The 14982-nt window shown below is 38.3% G+C and overlaps 1 protein-coding gene and 1 long non-coding RNA gene across 2 annotated transcripts; one reads left to right on the top strand and one right to left on the bottom strand.

The window, feature by feature from the left end:
* Positions 1 to 297: 297 nt before the first annotated feature.
* LOC103402085 (uncharacterized) lies at positions 298 to 1890 on the bottom strand. Its single transcript, XR_011579829.1, has 2 exons — positions 1709 to 1890; positions 298 to 443 (listed from the first exon to the last, which is right to left on the bottom strand). It is a non-coding gene; the product is annotated as an uncharacterized lncRNA (long non-coding RNA).
* A 5345-nt stretch (positions 1891 to 7235) lies between these two features.
* Positions 7236 to 12071, top strand: LOC103433742 (stress response protein NST1-like). The gene is made up of 3 exons (XM_008372020.4): positions 7236 to 9284; positions 9669 to 10723; positions 11717 to 12071. Exons 1-3 carry the CDS (start codon positions 7797 to 7799, stop codon positions 11835 to 11837), a joined length of 2664 nt encoding a protein of 887 aa, XP_008370242.3. The 5' UTR covers positions 7236 to 7796; the 3' UTR covers positions 11838 to 12071.
* The last annotated feature ends 2911 nt before the right edge of the window (positions 12072 to 14982 follow it).

Raw genomic sequence — 14982 nt, 5'->3', positions numbered from 1 at the left:
ACAAAAGGAGACACAACCAAGAAGAACGTACAACAACAAAATCCTTATTCATACCACTCAACCTGTTATTTCTCTTCAGCTTGGGCTTCTTATTGCAATAATGAGCAAAAAGAATAAACGAATGCAATACTACTAACCTTTACATAATTACTACTTAGGAACTATACAACAAAATGTGTCGTCCTTCGCTTCCTTGGCCCAGAAGACACATCCTCGTGTAACATCATTTCTGACTTGCAGCACTCTCAATTCGCTTTCAGAACTCAGAAAATCCATAACTTCCTGCACTCTGCAACATTTTGAGTGTACACCGCAATTGGCTTTCAGTGGTTGCTGGCTGCCTTGTGTTCTGAAGAGAGTTGAGGTAGCTCAGCAATAGATTTCACCTTCTCCCAACAACCAACAATCGCCGCTAACGGCTGTTAATAACAGTGGAGCAGCAGCTGCAGCAAGAAAAAAAAAATTTAATCCACGGACAACAGTTGCAAATTTCCTTTCACCAATTGTGTCCTCTAGAAAAAACAAGATTGACATTGAGAAGCAGTAGTGGCTTTAAAGGAGGGGTTGTATCTTTTCAAAAATAGTGAACTTTATAAACAAAAAAGAGAAGGAAAACAAAACTAGTACAGCAGCAGAGTTGTTTCACAATATCAATCACTGGGAACTATAATTCCCACAATAGTTTATGAGGATAAATTGAATGTATTAAGAATAGAAGTAAAAGTTTGAATATAAATAGAGATTGACAATTAGAGGGTTGGCTGCAAACACTCAATGAGCAAGATTCAAGAAAATGGGATTCATTTGTGGGAACTCAAACAGGGTAGCAAAAGATCCCAACAGTGTTGCAATTTCTAAACAGGGTAGCAAAAGATCCCAACACTGGTGGACACAAGTTGATGCCATAAATATGTAATGTTTCCATATAACAAAAAACCTGAAGAAGTATGATTGTATAATACTCAAATAACTTATTTAAGGCATCTTACCTTCAATTGACCGGTGTTACACTGTAGTGTGACTAAACCCAACATCTTTGGGGTTATCCCTCATCTCCCTGTGCTCATGGCACAAGGGGCACCAGTGCAAGCAGCAGTGTGTTGAGCATGGGTCATACGGCGAGTTCTGCAGTCAACAAGTCAATCAAGCATTCAGCAAGCTTCAATTACGAAAAATATATTCCGCATGGGAGTAGGATTCTCTCCCCTCCTATTACCATCCCCTTCCATCCCCTCCTCTCACACTCTTCTTTTTATCTTATTCTCTATATAAAAAATTGAAAACAAGAGGCGTAATCGCAACCGTTTAAATAGGAGGGGATGGAAGGGGAGAGAATCTTACTCCTTCCGCATGACATAAACATAAGCTAGATTGTTTAAAACCTCACAGAAAACGAGACCCAGATATTCTTATGCAATACATAAGAGATGAATCGTGAATCCATTAGTCTATGACCAAACTTACTGCATACTAGTTAAGTAAGTTGAGGTTCAAAAAGTTGGGGCAATAGCAGCACACGCATGATGCATTAAGATCAAGACCAGAACACTAAACCAAAGCATCTTTCAAAAGTGACGATACGCCTTTGAAGTACATTGAGCAAAGAACAAAAAATTACCTCCATAATCCCCTCCGAGTGCCAAATTTTAATCCAAAAATTAATAAAATCTTGATTAAAATAATTTTATCAAACCCAATTAACACAAACCTGATTAACAAGTTGGTGGGGCCTGAAGAAGGTGGTCGGTGGTGGAGCTGGAGCTGCAGGGCCAGGCGTTGCTGCCCTTTTTGGAGTTGCAACTTCACAAGTTTGAAATTGAATCAAAATTACCATCAATCAATTTATCAGGCAGGTTGAATTTTGAGAATTTGATAGATAAAAGAGTTTAGTTGACACGAGTCCCGGTTAATTCCATTAAACACAGTCCTGGTTGCTAATGAATATGGGACTGGACTAATTGTTAGTCTAGTCTAGTCCAGTGAGGGCTAGTGAAGGGAAACAAACACGCCCTAATGTGCTACATTTGTGAATATACAACTCTTTTGAACAAACTATGTGTCCTTTGGTGAATTATGTTGAACTTTGCCTCCAATATTTGTGTCATCATCGAGATTTTAAGTCTAGGTATTAGTAGAGGTGGCAAATCAACCCATTATATTGTTAATGGGTATCCATTAAGACCCATTTAGTTTAATTTCACCTTAGAACATCATCATCATTACTAATCTCACCCTTATATAATGATGATATTAAATTAAAAGGGTCTTAACGGGTACCCATTAACAACCCAGTGGGTTGATTTGCCACTTCTAGGTATTAGGATGTGGCAAATGGTTTAGACAAATGCCGTAAAATAATCATACATATATATACATATAAGAGCACTCAAGCGCTAACTAGTTAATATTCCAGCACAAAACTAACTACTTGTTTGGACTCATTAACCGATATCAATTATAATCCGAACCACTCATTTTTTAGGTTATCACTAAAAGATCATTGATGCAAAAATTCACTAAAATGGGTATCCATTAAGACCCATTTAGTTTAATTTCACCTTAGAACATCATCATCATTACTAATCTCACCCTTATATAATGATGATATTAAATTAAAAGGGTCTTAACGGGTACCCATTAACAACCCAGTGGGTTGATTTGCCACTTCTAGGTATTAGGATGTGGCAAATGGTTTAGACAAATGCCGTAAAATAGTCATACATATATATACATATAAGAGCACTCAAGCGCTAACTAGTTAATATTCCAGCACAAAACTAACTACTTGTTTGGACTCATTAACCGATATCAATTATAATCCGAACCACTCATTTTTTAGGTTATCACTAAAAGATCATTGATGCAAAAATTCACTAAAACTAGACATCGTTTTTTTCTCATTGTAACATGACAAATAGACGAAGACAGAGTTCTCGATAAACCATGAAATGTTCATAAGAAGAATTAAAGAGCTAAATGATTTCATATCCGAATAAAGTTTCTAGTAATGATATCCACAAATTTAAACGGTTCGGATCTTGAGATTAAATTGTGGAGTGGGCTCAAACGAGTTGTTAGCCTCCTATTAAAATACTAGTTGGCTAAGGCTTGAGAGCTCCTCTCTTTCTACATATATACACACACATATATTGACATGTCCTTTTATCAGTACCTAGTAAAAGCTGTTGTTGCAAATCAAATATATGGTTGGCCTCATCCCTTTCTCTTGGCTCTTGTCCATTGAAGATGCTCAATCGGCAATGCCCATTTGCATGCCTTTTGGTTGGTTTGGATAATTCTGTAATTTTTGTTTGCAATATTGTTATTTTCCTTTGGACCACACACGTGTTGCACATAGAATGGTGGAAAGAGACTTTTCGTTTCAATAAGTATTCCCATATTCAAGGGCTAAGCTAGGACTTACAATTCAGTCTTACATATATGCTTATTATGAAATTTATGTGGGTGTGGCATTGTTGAATGTTGATGAATCGTACTGCCTCACCAATAATTATTTTTTTTAAATTCAAAGAGATTGAATTTCATCGATAAAGAAAAATATTACAAATATGAGGAATGCAAAAAGTAGTCTTGTTAAAACCTTATTCCATGAAAGAATCTCAAAGAAGAAAAATCCGGTCGAAGAAAAAGGAGCTTGCCAATACTTTTTTAAGCTAATTAAAGAAAGTTAATATTTCACTATAAAACTAGGGTAAATTACATAAGACTACCTCAATTATTGGGTCATTAACAGTTTCATACATCGTCTTTAAAAAGTTTCAATGTCATACCCTATCTTCGAATTTGTTGCAATGTCATACCTCCCATCAGTTGGTTGTTAATTTATCTGTTAAATGCTGACGTGGCTTGCGACGGGGCCCATTTTCTATTAAAAATTAATAAAATAATAATTTACCCTAAAAAAAATTAAAAACCCCACACCCATCTTCCCCGACCCCTTCTTCTTCCCTGCAACCCTCGACCCTTTCCCCATCTATGCCAATATCCACCCGCCCCCACCTCTTCCGCCACTGACCCCTTCCCCACCCACGCCAACAGCTCCAACCTTCCCCACATCATCTCTTCCTCCTTCGCCCGCGCCTCTCACCAACACCGGCGCATGGCTCCTCCATGTGGAACTAGGAAAATTTCTACCCTCTGTCGCCGTCGGATTTCGAGTTCTTTGGCCAACGCCAAAAAACTCAATCCCAATCCAGCCAACACTAAAAATCGCCCCACCATCTCGACCCGGAACATTTGGAAAAAAAACGATACAGAGAAGGAAGAGGTGGGTCTGGGGGGGGGGGGGAGAAGTACGCGTCGTCGCAGAAATACACCTAGTCGGGGAGAGGGGTGGGCGGCAGAGAAGGAAGAGGTGGGTCTGGGGGAGGAGGAAAAGAGGATGTGGGGAAGGTTAAAGCTGTTGTCGTGGGTGGGGAAGGGGTCGGGGCGAAGGAGGTGGTGGCAGGTGGAGATGTTGGCATGGGTAGGGAATGAGTCAGGGGTTGCAGGGAAGGGGAATGGGAAGGGATTTGGATTGCAGGGAAGAAGAAGGGGAGGGGGAAGATGGGTGTGGTTTATTTATTTATTTTTTAAGGGTAAATTATTATTTTAATAGAAAATGGGCCCCGTCTCAAGCCATATCAACATTTAACAGATGAATTAACAGACAACTGATGGGAGTTATGACTTTACAACAAATTCGAAGATAAGGTATGACATTGTAACTTTTTAAAGACGAGGTATGAAACTGTTAATGACTCAATAATTGAGGTAGTTTTATGTAATTTACGCATAAAACTAATTAGCAGTATGGGAAATAACTCAGTTACTTATAAGCACATGCAAAGTCCATATTTTTTCCAATATAGGATTCATACTTTTAAACGCTCCTTCATGTGTGCACGTGGATAATACAAATCTGGTGACTTGGAGCATGTATGGTTGTTTAATTTTATACAAAAGACAACTTATGCTAATATCATAAAGAAAGTTGAGCTGATTCGCCCTCTCTTACTATCAACATCACTTGTATAAGAAAAAAAATTAATTAATTAGCTAATGAATTAGCAATCGAAAGGACTCTGACCTAGACCAAAAAGAAAAAAAAAATGGCTGGGACCAAAATATAATGGGCTTTTAGGTGTAAGCCCATTGAGGCAAATGTAATGATCATGGGCTCACCTGATTTTGTCTTGTGCTTTAAACAGCTCATTCATTTGGACAAAAGGGGCTTGCTAGTTCTGGACAGATTCAACTTGGCACTTGTAGATTGTTGGAGTTCTTGCTTGACCTGCTTTAATGGTAGTCTTTACGTTTTCCTTTTCACTAGTAGCCAGTAGGATGGAGAAGGAGGAGACTCTAAAGTATTACTAATGGAGTTTAGGAACTGAATAATATCACCTTTTTCATCTACAAAATAATTTCCGACCTATTTACGGAATTTCTTTCTTATCAGTTATCATCGGAAATGTTAATATTCGAAATTACTTTGTAAAGATCATTTTCCCAAAAAATTAACAAAATATAGCATTGTTTAGTCTAATTTGTTTTTAAATGAAACGATAACATTGTTTAGTCTAAAGTTTGAACTACATAAAAACAGCTAGTCGGAAGTAGCAAAAGCTTTCTGATATAGTTTGTTCACTGAATGATATTTTTTGTAGAGATAACTTTTACATAATAATTTATAATATGAACAATTCCGATTATAAACACGAAGGTCTATAAAGCAACAAAGTATTTTTTAGAGTCTTTGAGGAGCCAAACTTTATTCTTGAGGAAATTCTTGAATGGTTTGACTTCGATGAGGAAATATTTCAATTTGTTTTCGTGTTTAGTGCGTTAGCGAACATAAAATTAACAGATTGTCTGCTAATATAAAATCAATTTGGACTAACTTTGACGAATTCTTTTTGATTTTCCGTTGATAGTTTCAAACCATGGCAATAGCTCTTCAAACTGTTTTTGCCAGCTTAGGCAGCTTCTAGAATATAAATTTGTAATAAAAAAATATATATGACGATATAAATTGTCATTCGAATTTAGATAGTACAGGCACGGAGATTCGAATTTGGAAAGAAGAGTGGCACGAGACCTACTACAACTAGCTAGTGAACTAGTTACCGTATTTATTTCGCGTCTTCTTGAGTTAGGTAACATTGTGATGGGAGAAGTGACAATAATGCAATATAAGTCGACTTTTAAGAGTTGGTTAGTTATATATGTACCTTCCTTTTGGTTTGGCCTAATTTAGTTATATATCGTCGCTCGTTTACCTTTTTTCTTTTCTTTTCCCAACAACGTGTCCTTAAAACTCAAATCACAACCATATGAAGGTGTCAGGCGCCTAGCAACAATTTTCCCATTGAAACTTAGTAAACAATTGAATAATCGCGTGGGCTTCACAACCACCGTCACGAAAAAAGGAGGAAAAAAAAAAAACAAATTAAAGAAAATGTCTTTAATATCTAATAACCAACTATGATCACAAAACTTGTCGATCAAGTTAACTTTTTTCTTGTGATTTGAGATGTGAGTTCAAATAAAATTAGTTACTTTTACATTCGAAATTTTGTAGTCGATTATCCAAAATTGAAGACAAAAATGCAAATTATATCCACATAAATTTCACCCTCCCTAACAATTATTCGATAAAACTCGCGTCAAAAAATGTGTCCCAAGATTTCCTCACATCTTTATCCTAAAAGAGCTGCCCTCCTCTTCAGATTTGAGTCAAAATCTGACCTCCTTGGAGCCCAAGACCCCCCTTCACTTTGACAATTTGGGTGGCAAAGTTTGACTTGATGTAATTAAGTAATTAGTTTGGCTTGTAAAAGACATTTCACATGCTAACCTTAAATGCCCCCATCAATCAGCAAAGATCAAATCTTTTGCCCCTAATGCTTGTGCGACATTTCTGTGATCTTTATCTTTAATTGATGTATGATAGGTACAAAAAAATTTTAACTCAGATGTCCTGCTACTTAATTTTACTTAATTACTTCCACAATTAATCAACCCTGCCCCTCAAATTAAACCCATATTTTCTATATACTTATGTCAAAAATTGTTTGCAAGCCATTTTAGCTTAATGATAAGATCTGGGACTAATCACTAATAACCTATCAACATGAAGAATATTCGCCTTTACCAAACCGACCATTCAGAGCCCGGTTCACTTCCGGTCAGACCGGGTCCACCCATTGGTAATATAATTTGTTTTTCCTCGCATTCTGGCATTTTCTTTTCCGTGTCTCTGCTTTCTCTCCATCATCGCAGTTTCTTGTTGCTGTTTTGCAACGAAAACGATAAAACGAGCTCAACGGTCGGTGAGACCCGAATCCGGATCCCAAACCCTTTTCAAAGCGACGGCAGCGGCGGCTCCGATTAGCCTTCCGAAACTTTGCCCTCATTCCCAATACGGCATGCTCTTCGAATCTGTAAGTCTCCGGATTGCTGAACCCATTTGATTGACGCGCAGCTCGGAATCTTGAAAACCCTAAAATTTGATTGAATTTTTGAGCTTTTTTGGGTGCTGCTCAAACCATTAATGGTGGATTGTCTTTTTCCGTGCTCTTCCGTATCTTGAAGGGTTCGAGATTTTAGTTGTTTCTAGGGTTCTTGGAAACGTTGAGAAATTTGGTGTCTTGCTGTTCGATTTGAGCGGGATATTAGGGTTAGGGTTTGCTATTGGGAGCATTGTTGCTTCGGGAAGTTTGCTGTGTGAGAATCTTAGGGTTTTTTAATTTGTCGAAATTCAAGTCGGGGGAAAGATAGGCGTATGCTAGAGGATAATGTGTATACTTTGTGTGATTCAGAAGTGGTCTCGCCGGGTTGCTACGATGCTTCCTTGGTTAGTTATTCCATTAATAGGACTATGGGGTCTCTCTCAGCTTCTACCACCAGCTTTCCGATTTGAGATAACTTCGCCTAGACTCGCTTGTGTTGTTGTGCTCTTGGTTACTCTCTTCTGGTATGAGGTTTTGATGCCTCAGCTTTCGGCTTGGCGGGTGCGGAGGAATGCAATGCTTAGAGAGAAGAAAAGGTTTGAGGCAATAGAGTTGCAAAAGCTGAGGAAAACAGCAACGAGGCGGTGTCGAAACTGCAAGACTCCGTATAGGGATCAGAATCCCGGCGGTGGTCGGTTTATGTGTTCGTATTGTGGGCATATGTCAAAGAGACCAGTTTTAGACTTACCTGTGCCTGGGATGGGACTCTCGAATTCTGGGATCATCAAAGAGTTAGTTGAAAAGGTTGGAAGGATATTGACTGGAAAGGTGTGGTCTGAAAATGGGTGGATGGACGGTCAAGATTCGTTGGAGAATGGAAATTGGGTTGGTGGTTCTATTACTGGGAAGTCTAGTTATTGCAGAAAGGACGGGAGCAGTGTTTTTGGAGGGGATGAGAGTTGTTTGGCAGAGAAGTCGTATACAGGTGTTGTTAATTTTGCTTGCAAGCTACTAACTTCGTTTTTCTTGAGCGTTAGATGGCTTTGGAGAAAGCTTTTTAGGATTAGTACATCAGGGGAGGATGATGCATCTGACACAGACCATAATGGATCGGCCAAAAGGGGCGAGAATGGGGCCAACTTGAATGAGAGTAGAGGAGAAAAGGCTCGCAGAAAAGCTGAAGAGAAGAGACAGGCTAGGATAGAGAAGGAGCTTTTGGAGGAGGAAGAAAGAAAGCAGAGGGAGGACGTTGCAAGGTTGGTGGAGGAACGCAGGAGAATTAGGGATGAGAAAAAGGAAGCTGAACGTGGGAAATCATCACCACCTGCGAGGGAAAAAGATACTAAGAGAGAAGCAGAAAAGAAACGACAGGAAAGAAGGAAAGAGAAAGATAAGGGTTCTAGCAAGAGCAACTCTGATGCAGAAGAGCTGGAAAAGAGAGCAGGTAAGGAAAGTGAACGAAAGAGGGACTTTGACAATAAGAGTGATATTGACCGCCGCCAACTTCTGAAATCAGGGGCAGATTTTCTTAAGGGACAAAGCACAGAGACGGGGCATGGTATAACAAATTCATATACAAACAATTTTATTCGGGGAAATGCTGGATCTAGGTACCTGGACCGCATGAGGGGTACAATTTTTAATTCTTCAAAGGCCTTTGGTGGAGGTAGTTTCTTTGGAAAGGGTGCTAATAGTACAGTGACAAAAGAAACCAAATCTAGCAGTTCTGTAGATCATGTCCATATTTATGCCCAGAAGAGAGACTTATGTCCACCTGAGCGCGCAGCTGCGAGACCTTTGATGAATGGAGATGATAAGAGTGTCCACTGCCCTGTAAGTTTCTTGCTTTATACCTCAATGTTTATATGTGTTTTCCTATAACTTTAAATATGTTATCGGTAGCCTACCTCGTCCTAAGGTAGAATTTTATATACTTATAATTTTCATGGCTGTGATCCACTTGAGTTTCTTCATTATGCCATTCATCTATTAGGTTGGCCTTGCCTTTCTGAGCATTAAAAATGTGATTGTATCAACTTCAACAGTTTTGTAACTTTAGTAGATTCAGGCTCCTTTTGGAATGTCAACCCAAAAATCTACAAAAGTGAAACACTAATTTCAACTCCTGTTGCCCCATAAATGATAATAATATTAAGCCTATTATAACAAAATTTAGATGCATACAAGAAATTTTACAATGTGATGCATTCTATGCAGGTTCACTCAGAACCACAGTCAGGGACTGCACCTAAAAAATCATGGCAGCAATTGTTTACTCGTTCATCTTCCGTGCCTTCATCAACAAGTGTAAATGTAATAAGTAGACCAAATGCAAAGTCTCAGACAGAAGTTCAAAGTCCTCAGTTATCTGGTCAGTCCTCAGCAATACAATCATTTGATAATCCAATCAACTTTGGGCTGCCATCACCATTCGCTTTATCTACTACCTATCCAAAAGTATCTACTACCAGCAGTTTAGGTTTTTCACCTGCAATTGATCCCATACTTCCTCGCATTGGTGAAGGGCATCATGAACTTATACCTGAGGAGCCAGAGCTTTTTGAAGACCCATGTTACGTCCCTGATCCAGTATCCTTGCTTGGGCCAGTTTCTGAGTCACTTGATAATTTTCAATTGGACATGGGGACTGGTTTTGTGAAAGATATGGAATTGGAGAGGCCTCGCACATTGAAGAATGGACCTGCTTCTTCTGAAGTGAACAAGCCATCTCCAATTGAGTCACCAATGTCACGAGAAAAGCATAATAACTCTAGTCGCTTCCCTAGTACCCCAAAGGCCCAAGATATGCATGCTTCACCCCTGGATGATGCAAATGTCAATGATAAGGGAACGTGGCAAATGTGGAACAGTTGTCCTCTTGGTCATGAAGGTCTAGGTTTTGCAGGTGGCTCTCCAAGCTGGTTTTTGCCTCCAGAACTGAATAGATCAAACAAGGATGATCTCACACACCCTTCATCAGTTTCACTATTTACTACAGAAGATCAGGTTGTTTCTGGCTCTCAATCTCCTAAGAATCAGAGCATTTTTCTTGGCAATGGCCAGAATGGCAGAACTTTTAGCCCTGTCACTGGTTCCAGTGATCATGATCCTTGGTTGCAGAAAGCCTTTTTTCCTCCATTGTCAACCGCTGAAAACCATTGTCCTCTCAGACCTCCGGGCGAAACTACAAAGAATGAACTGATTTTTGGGAGTCCCATCAGAGCTACTGGAAACCATCCATTTGAGCTGTCTCAAGAGAACGGGTTGTCAAAGTAAGTGCATCGCACCTCATCCTCAGTATTTTAAATTGTTAGTTTCTAAAAGTTGCTTTTTATGTCCTTCATAGAGCTTTTATAGACTTTAATAGTTATTGTGGGGTTGTGAAATAGTGGTGTGTAAAGGTTAGGATTATTTGTTCTTGCCTGAAGCAAAGAATGTCAATAGAAACAGCAACTTTTTTTTTTTTTTTCTTTCCCGTTCTTGCAATATAATCCTTTACAACACTAGGGTGGACGTTCGAACTTTAGAAACCATAATGAATCCCGAAGGGCAAGTTGAAACATCTACACTTTTTTTTTCCGTTCTTGCAATGTAATCCAGTACAAACTAGGGTGGACGTTGGAGTTCTAATGTGCTGAAAAAAGGGTTTGGATGTGCACAGCATATAGCTTGATGTTTTAGTTGTTATGTTGTTGCAGGAGTAATTTTTTCTTTAAATGGCTTGTATTTTTGTTTAGGGATGTGCTATCCACACACCCCATTTTACTTCTCACACACCCTTTGATAATTTCTGTCCGTTGATCTTCTTCAATTCATTCCGATCTGACGGCCGAAAATTAAAAAGGTGTGTGAGAAGTAAAATGGGGTGTGTGGATATCACACCCCTTTTGTTTATTTGCCAAACCTTCTCATTGGATGAATGTAAGGGGGTTTCACTGATCCCATAGCAACCCTAGGGTTGAAAAATCAATTAAAGTTGTCTCTTGATACCCCGAATAATAGCTAGCCAGTATAAGTTTGTTTTGAATGGTTGGACAACAGAGTAGATTTATGCAGCTTGTAACCCAGTCACGGGGTTCCTTGTTTGGTTTGGATTGTTCGTGTCATTTCAATGTTAAATAGAATTCATTGCTTTGATTTTGTGTTTGATTGGTTTGAATCTTGTCGTGCTACTTCAATGTTAAATGGAATTCATCATTTGGAAATGCCTTCAAGTGGATAATGGTGATGTAATTTTTGTTTTGGTTTGGTTTTTGTTTTTCCAGCGGAAAGGAATGGGATGAATGTGCTGTGAAGGGAACGGGGGACGGTGTTGGAAAGCCATCTATGTTGAGGCCTCATAGCAGGGGTCTGTATCCCACCCCGAATGTACAGCCGCTTTGGTAAATTTTAATTTATAACAGAAAATGAGAAAGAGTACGAGGGACATGAAAAAAAGAAGGAAAAAAAACCTCAGACCTCTTCTTCCTGTACTAGTGGGCAAATGGCCTCTTTTGGTGGAGAGTTTAGAAATACTGGACGCATTGTATCTTCCTGCTCCTCTTTATAAGGGAGATTGATGTTTGCTTAACATTAGCTTGGATAGGAATACCACGTGACATGCATGCTTTTTTCTCTTCAGGTAACAGCTAGCTATGTGTCTCACTATTCTGATTTTCTTTTGTTTCGTTTTTGTTCCCGGCGAAAGGGGGGGAGGTGTTTCTTCCATGGAGAATTCTGCCTGCGTTTGCCCTCCCTCTCACTTTGCTTGAACCACGATGAATGTTGGATGTCTTGTAACATACTAACTAGCAAGGAATCAAGGACTCCATTCATTCCTATATGTGGTTCTTTTCCGCCTACTACCGGTCCAGTAAGGGCATTTCGAGTTGCCCGATAGCACCTGCCTCCCTGTTGGAGAATCGAACAACGAAACTAGTCAATCTCTGGAGAATGGCCAGGGTTGTATTTAGTTTCACAAACATACAGTTTAAAGGAAAACTGACAAATTGGCTAGGGTTGTATTCAGCTGCTTAATTTAATTTGGGTTCCTTTAATTTAAAGGAAAACTAACGAAAACTTCAAAAAAAAAACTTTAATTGTAATGAAAAATGACAAATAAAGGTGTAGTGAATAGTATCAGAAAAAGGTAAAATTATGGTTTTTCGTCAAAATGAACAGTACCAGAATGTTTTGTTAAAACTCCCTTAATTTAATGGGAACTGGGATAATCCAAAATTTTAAGCTAAAATGTTGTAAAATTTGGTTCAAAATTCCATCTTAACAGCTCAATAGGGTTTTACCTGGAATTATTTGGAAACGACCTTGATGTTGGGATCATAATACTTCAAGGGTGCGTTTGTTGTAACGGACTGTCTCGGACTGGACTAGCTTCAGGGACTAAGCTGGACTGGCTTAGACTAGACTAAGCTGGACTAGCTTAATGAAACGTTTGGTGCAGTGTCGGACTAAGAAGCAGGATAATGAAAACAGTATTGTCACCAGTTTGGTGTTTGCTCAGACTAGGACTACATTATTGTTTTGTTTTAATTGCTTTTTTTATTAAAGATATTATTAAAATTAATAATATTGGATGAGAGTGAGACTCAATAAAAATACAAAAACCAAATTCTCTTGCCAACAAAAGAAACATACATGATTCAAGAGTAGCATTGGCCGAACAAAATACATCCATATCCTAAGGTTGTACGATTAACAAGATCCATGGGAAAAGTTGAGAGAAAGTTTGTCGTTAGACGCAAAGTGGGATGATACCAAGATAGAAATCTCAGTTCAGGTATAATTAGGCTATATGAATTAGACATATGTATATTTTCATTATATATATATAGAGTTGACAGAGAGTTTGAGATGAAACCAAACTCTTCAAATTAAAACATAACAGATAACTAAGAACTAAATACATAAATTACAAAATTCATACTTCCAAGATCGTTGACTCATTCAAACTAAGTTGAAACATTCTGTTGCATGGATTGGATAAGATAAGAGAACCATTTGAATTTAGTTTCGGCAGGCTTATAGCTTATCAGTAGTTGGGTCCTTTTGGCTTTGCATTTGCTTACTCTTTTAGCTGCATTTCATACCACTTGGCATGCGTTTTGGGTAGCAGTTGCACTCTATCTTGTCGTAGGAGTGAGTGTAAATCTCTCTTACCACAGGCAACTTTCCCACCAGAGTTTCAAGCTTCCCAAATGGCTAGTCCAACCTGATACCAAAAAGTAAGCATATGCAAAGATTAGTTCATAAGCCAAAAAAAAAAAACTTGAAACTCTAGCATATGCAAAGATCATTGTCTTCCTCTAGTCTTAACAGTTGCAGCTAAGAACTATGATGCAACAGAAAAACCGACATGAATGGTCTCAACTATTGCATACTGACAAACAGAGCTTCAAGATAAAAGCCATAGCTCAAAAGACTAAATCTGAAACGAAATGCAGCTTTCCGCTTGCGTAGAGTTTCAATGCTTCAAATTGAAAAGCCAACTACGAAGCTTAAAACGAAAACTTATAATGACAGAGCTCAAACAGCAGCAGGACTACAAAGTACATGCAGAATTAATGTATACTAATAGAATCAGGATACAACAAAGAATATAATTTATATGATAGTAATTCGAGCAAAGCACAATCCTTCAAGGGGTCATTAAAAAGGTAGTGCTGGCAGGAAGACATGTAAATCAAATCACCTCCAGTGAACGCCTTCTTCAAGGACGATGCAACTTCTCATACACTAAACATGACTACACACCAAATTTCTAAAATACATTGTTGAGAAATAATACAACTTGTCTAAACAACCATTTCAAACAACCTGACTAAATGATACATTGTTGAGAAATCGACAACATGAAATCTACAAAGAGAAGTACAAAACTACGTCCAATAAAATGTACATAAGGAGCACAGAATATGTCTCCCAAAGAGAAAAACAGACACTAGTCAAACAGCTGTTTCCATCCCAACTCATACAAGGGAGCATTGATTTGCTACTCACAACCCCTAAACCCAAATACAACTCACAGTTACATATTATACACAGAAAGTAAGGAAAAAAATACATATCGCCCACCCAACAACGAATATGTGAGAACCATCGCATTATGAAGAATAAAAGTGATATTTTCAATCCCATGATCACGAAAAAGGCAACGAAATAAAAAAAGAAAAAAAAAATACACAAAAGAAAACAGAACAAAAACATCAACTCTATGGGACTCATGGCAACACCCCAAATATGCGAAAGGACCATAGAAAGCATTCAAAACTGCCACTTTTGCATACCATAAACTAATATGACCTTTCCTTTTGCCAAAAAGCCCTGCCAAAGATCACACTGATTTTCCAAAAAGGTATAAACGACTGCAAGCATTTCCTTTCCGCATACATAGTATTCATACCCCCAATCTTTTCTTTCCAATATAAACTGTGTATAAGAAATGGTTACTCACAAAACGTTGATGAAAGCTTTAGAAAACGATTACTCACAAAATTTTCCAAAGAGAAGCTTCCAATATGTTAAATATTCACTA

The sequence above is a fragment of the Malus domestica genome, chromosome 04 (genome assembly GCF_042453785.1).
Source record: "Malus domestica chromosome 04, GDT2T_hap1".
NCBI lineage: Eukaryota > Viridiplantae > Streptophyta > Magnoliopsida > Rosales > Rosaceae > Malus > Malus domestica.
Note: the sequence above shows the minus strand (reverse complement) of the source record. Positions and strands in the feature narration are given on the sequence as shown.

Excerpts from the sequence above, each read along its gene's own strand:
- LOC103433742 (XM_008372020.4), top strand. The coding sequence starts at position 7,797 with ATGTGTATACTTTGTGTGATTCAGAAGTGGTCTCGCCGGGTTGCTACG. Across the intron at positions 9,285-9,668 it reads ATAAGAGTGTCCACTGCCCT|GTTCACTCAGAACCACAGTC; the intron begins GTAAGTTTCTTG and ends CATTCTATGCAG. Across the intron at positions 10,724-11,716 it reads CAAGAGAACGGGTTGTCAAA|CGGAAAGGAATGGGATGAAT; the intron begins GTAAGTGCATCG and ends TTGTTTTTCCAG.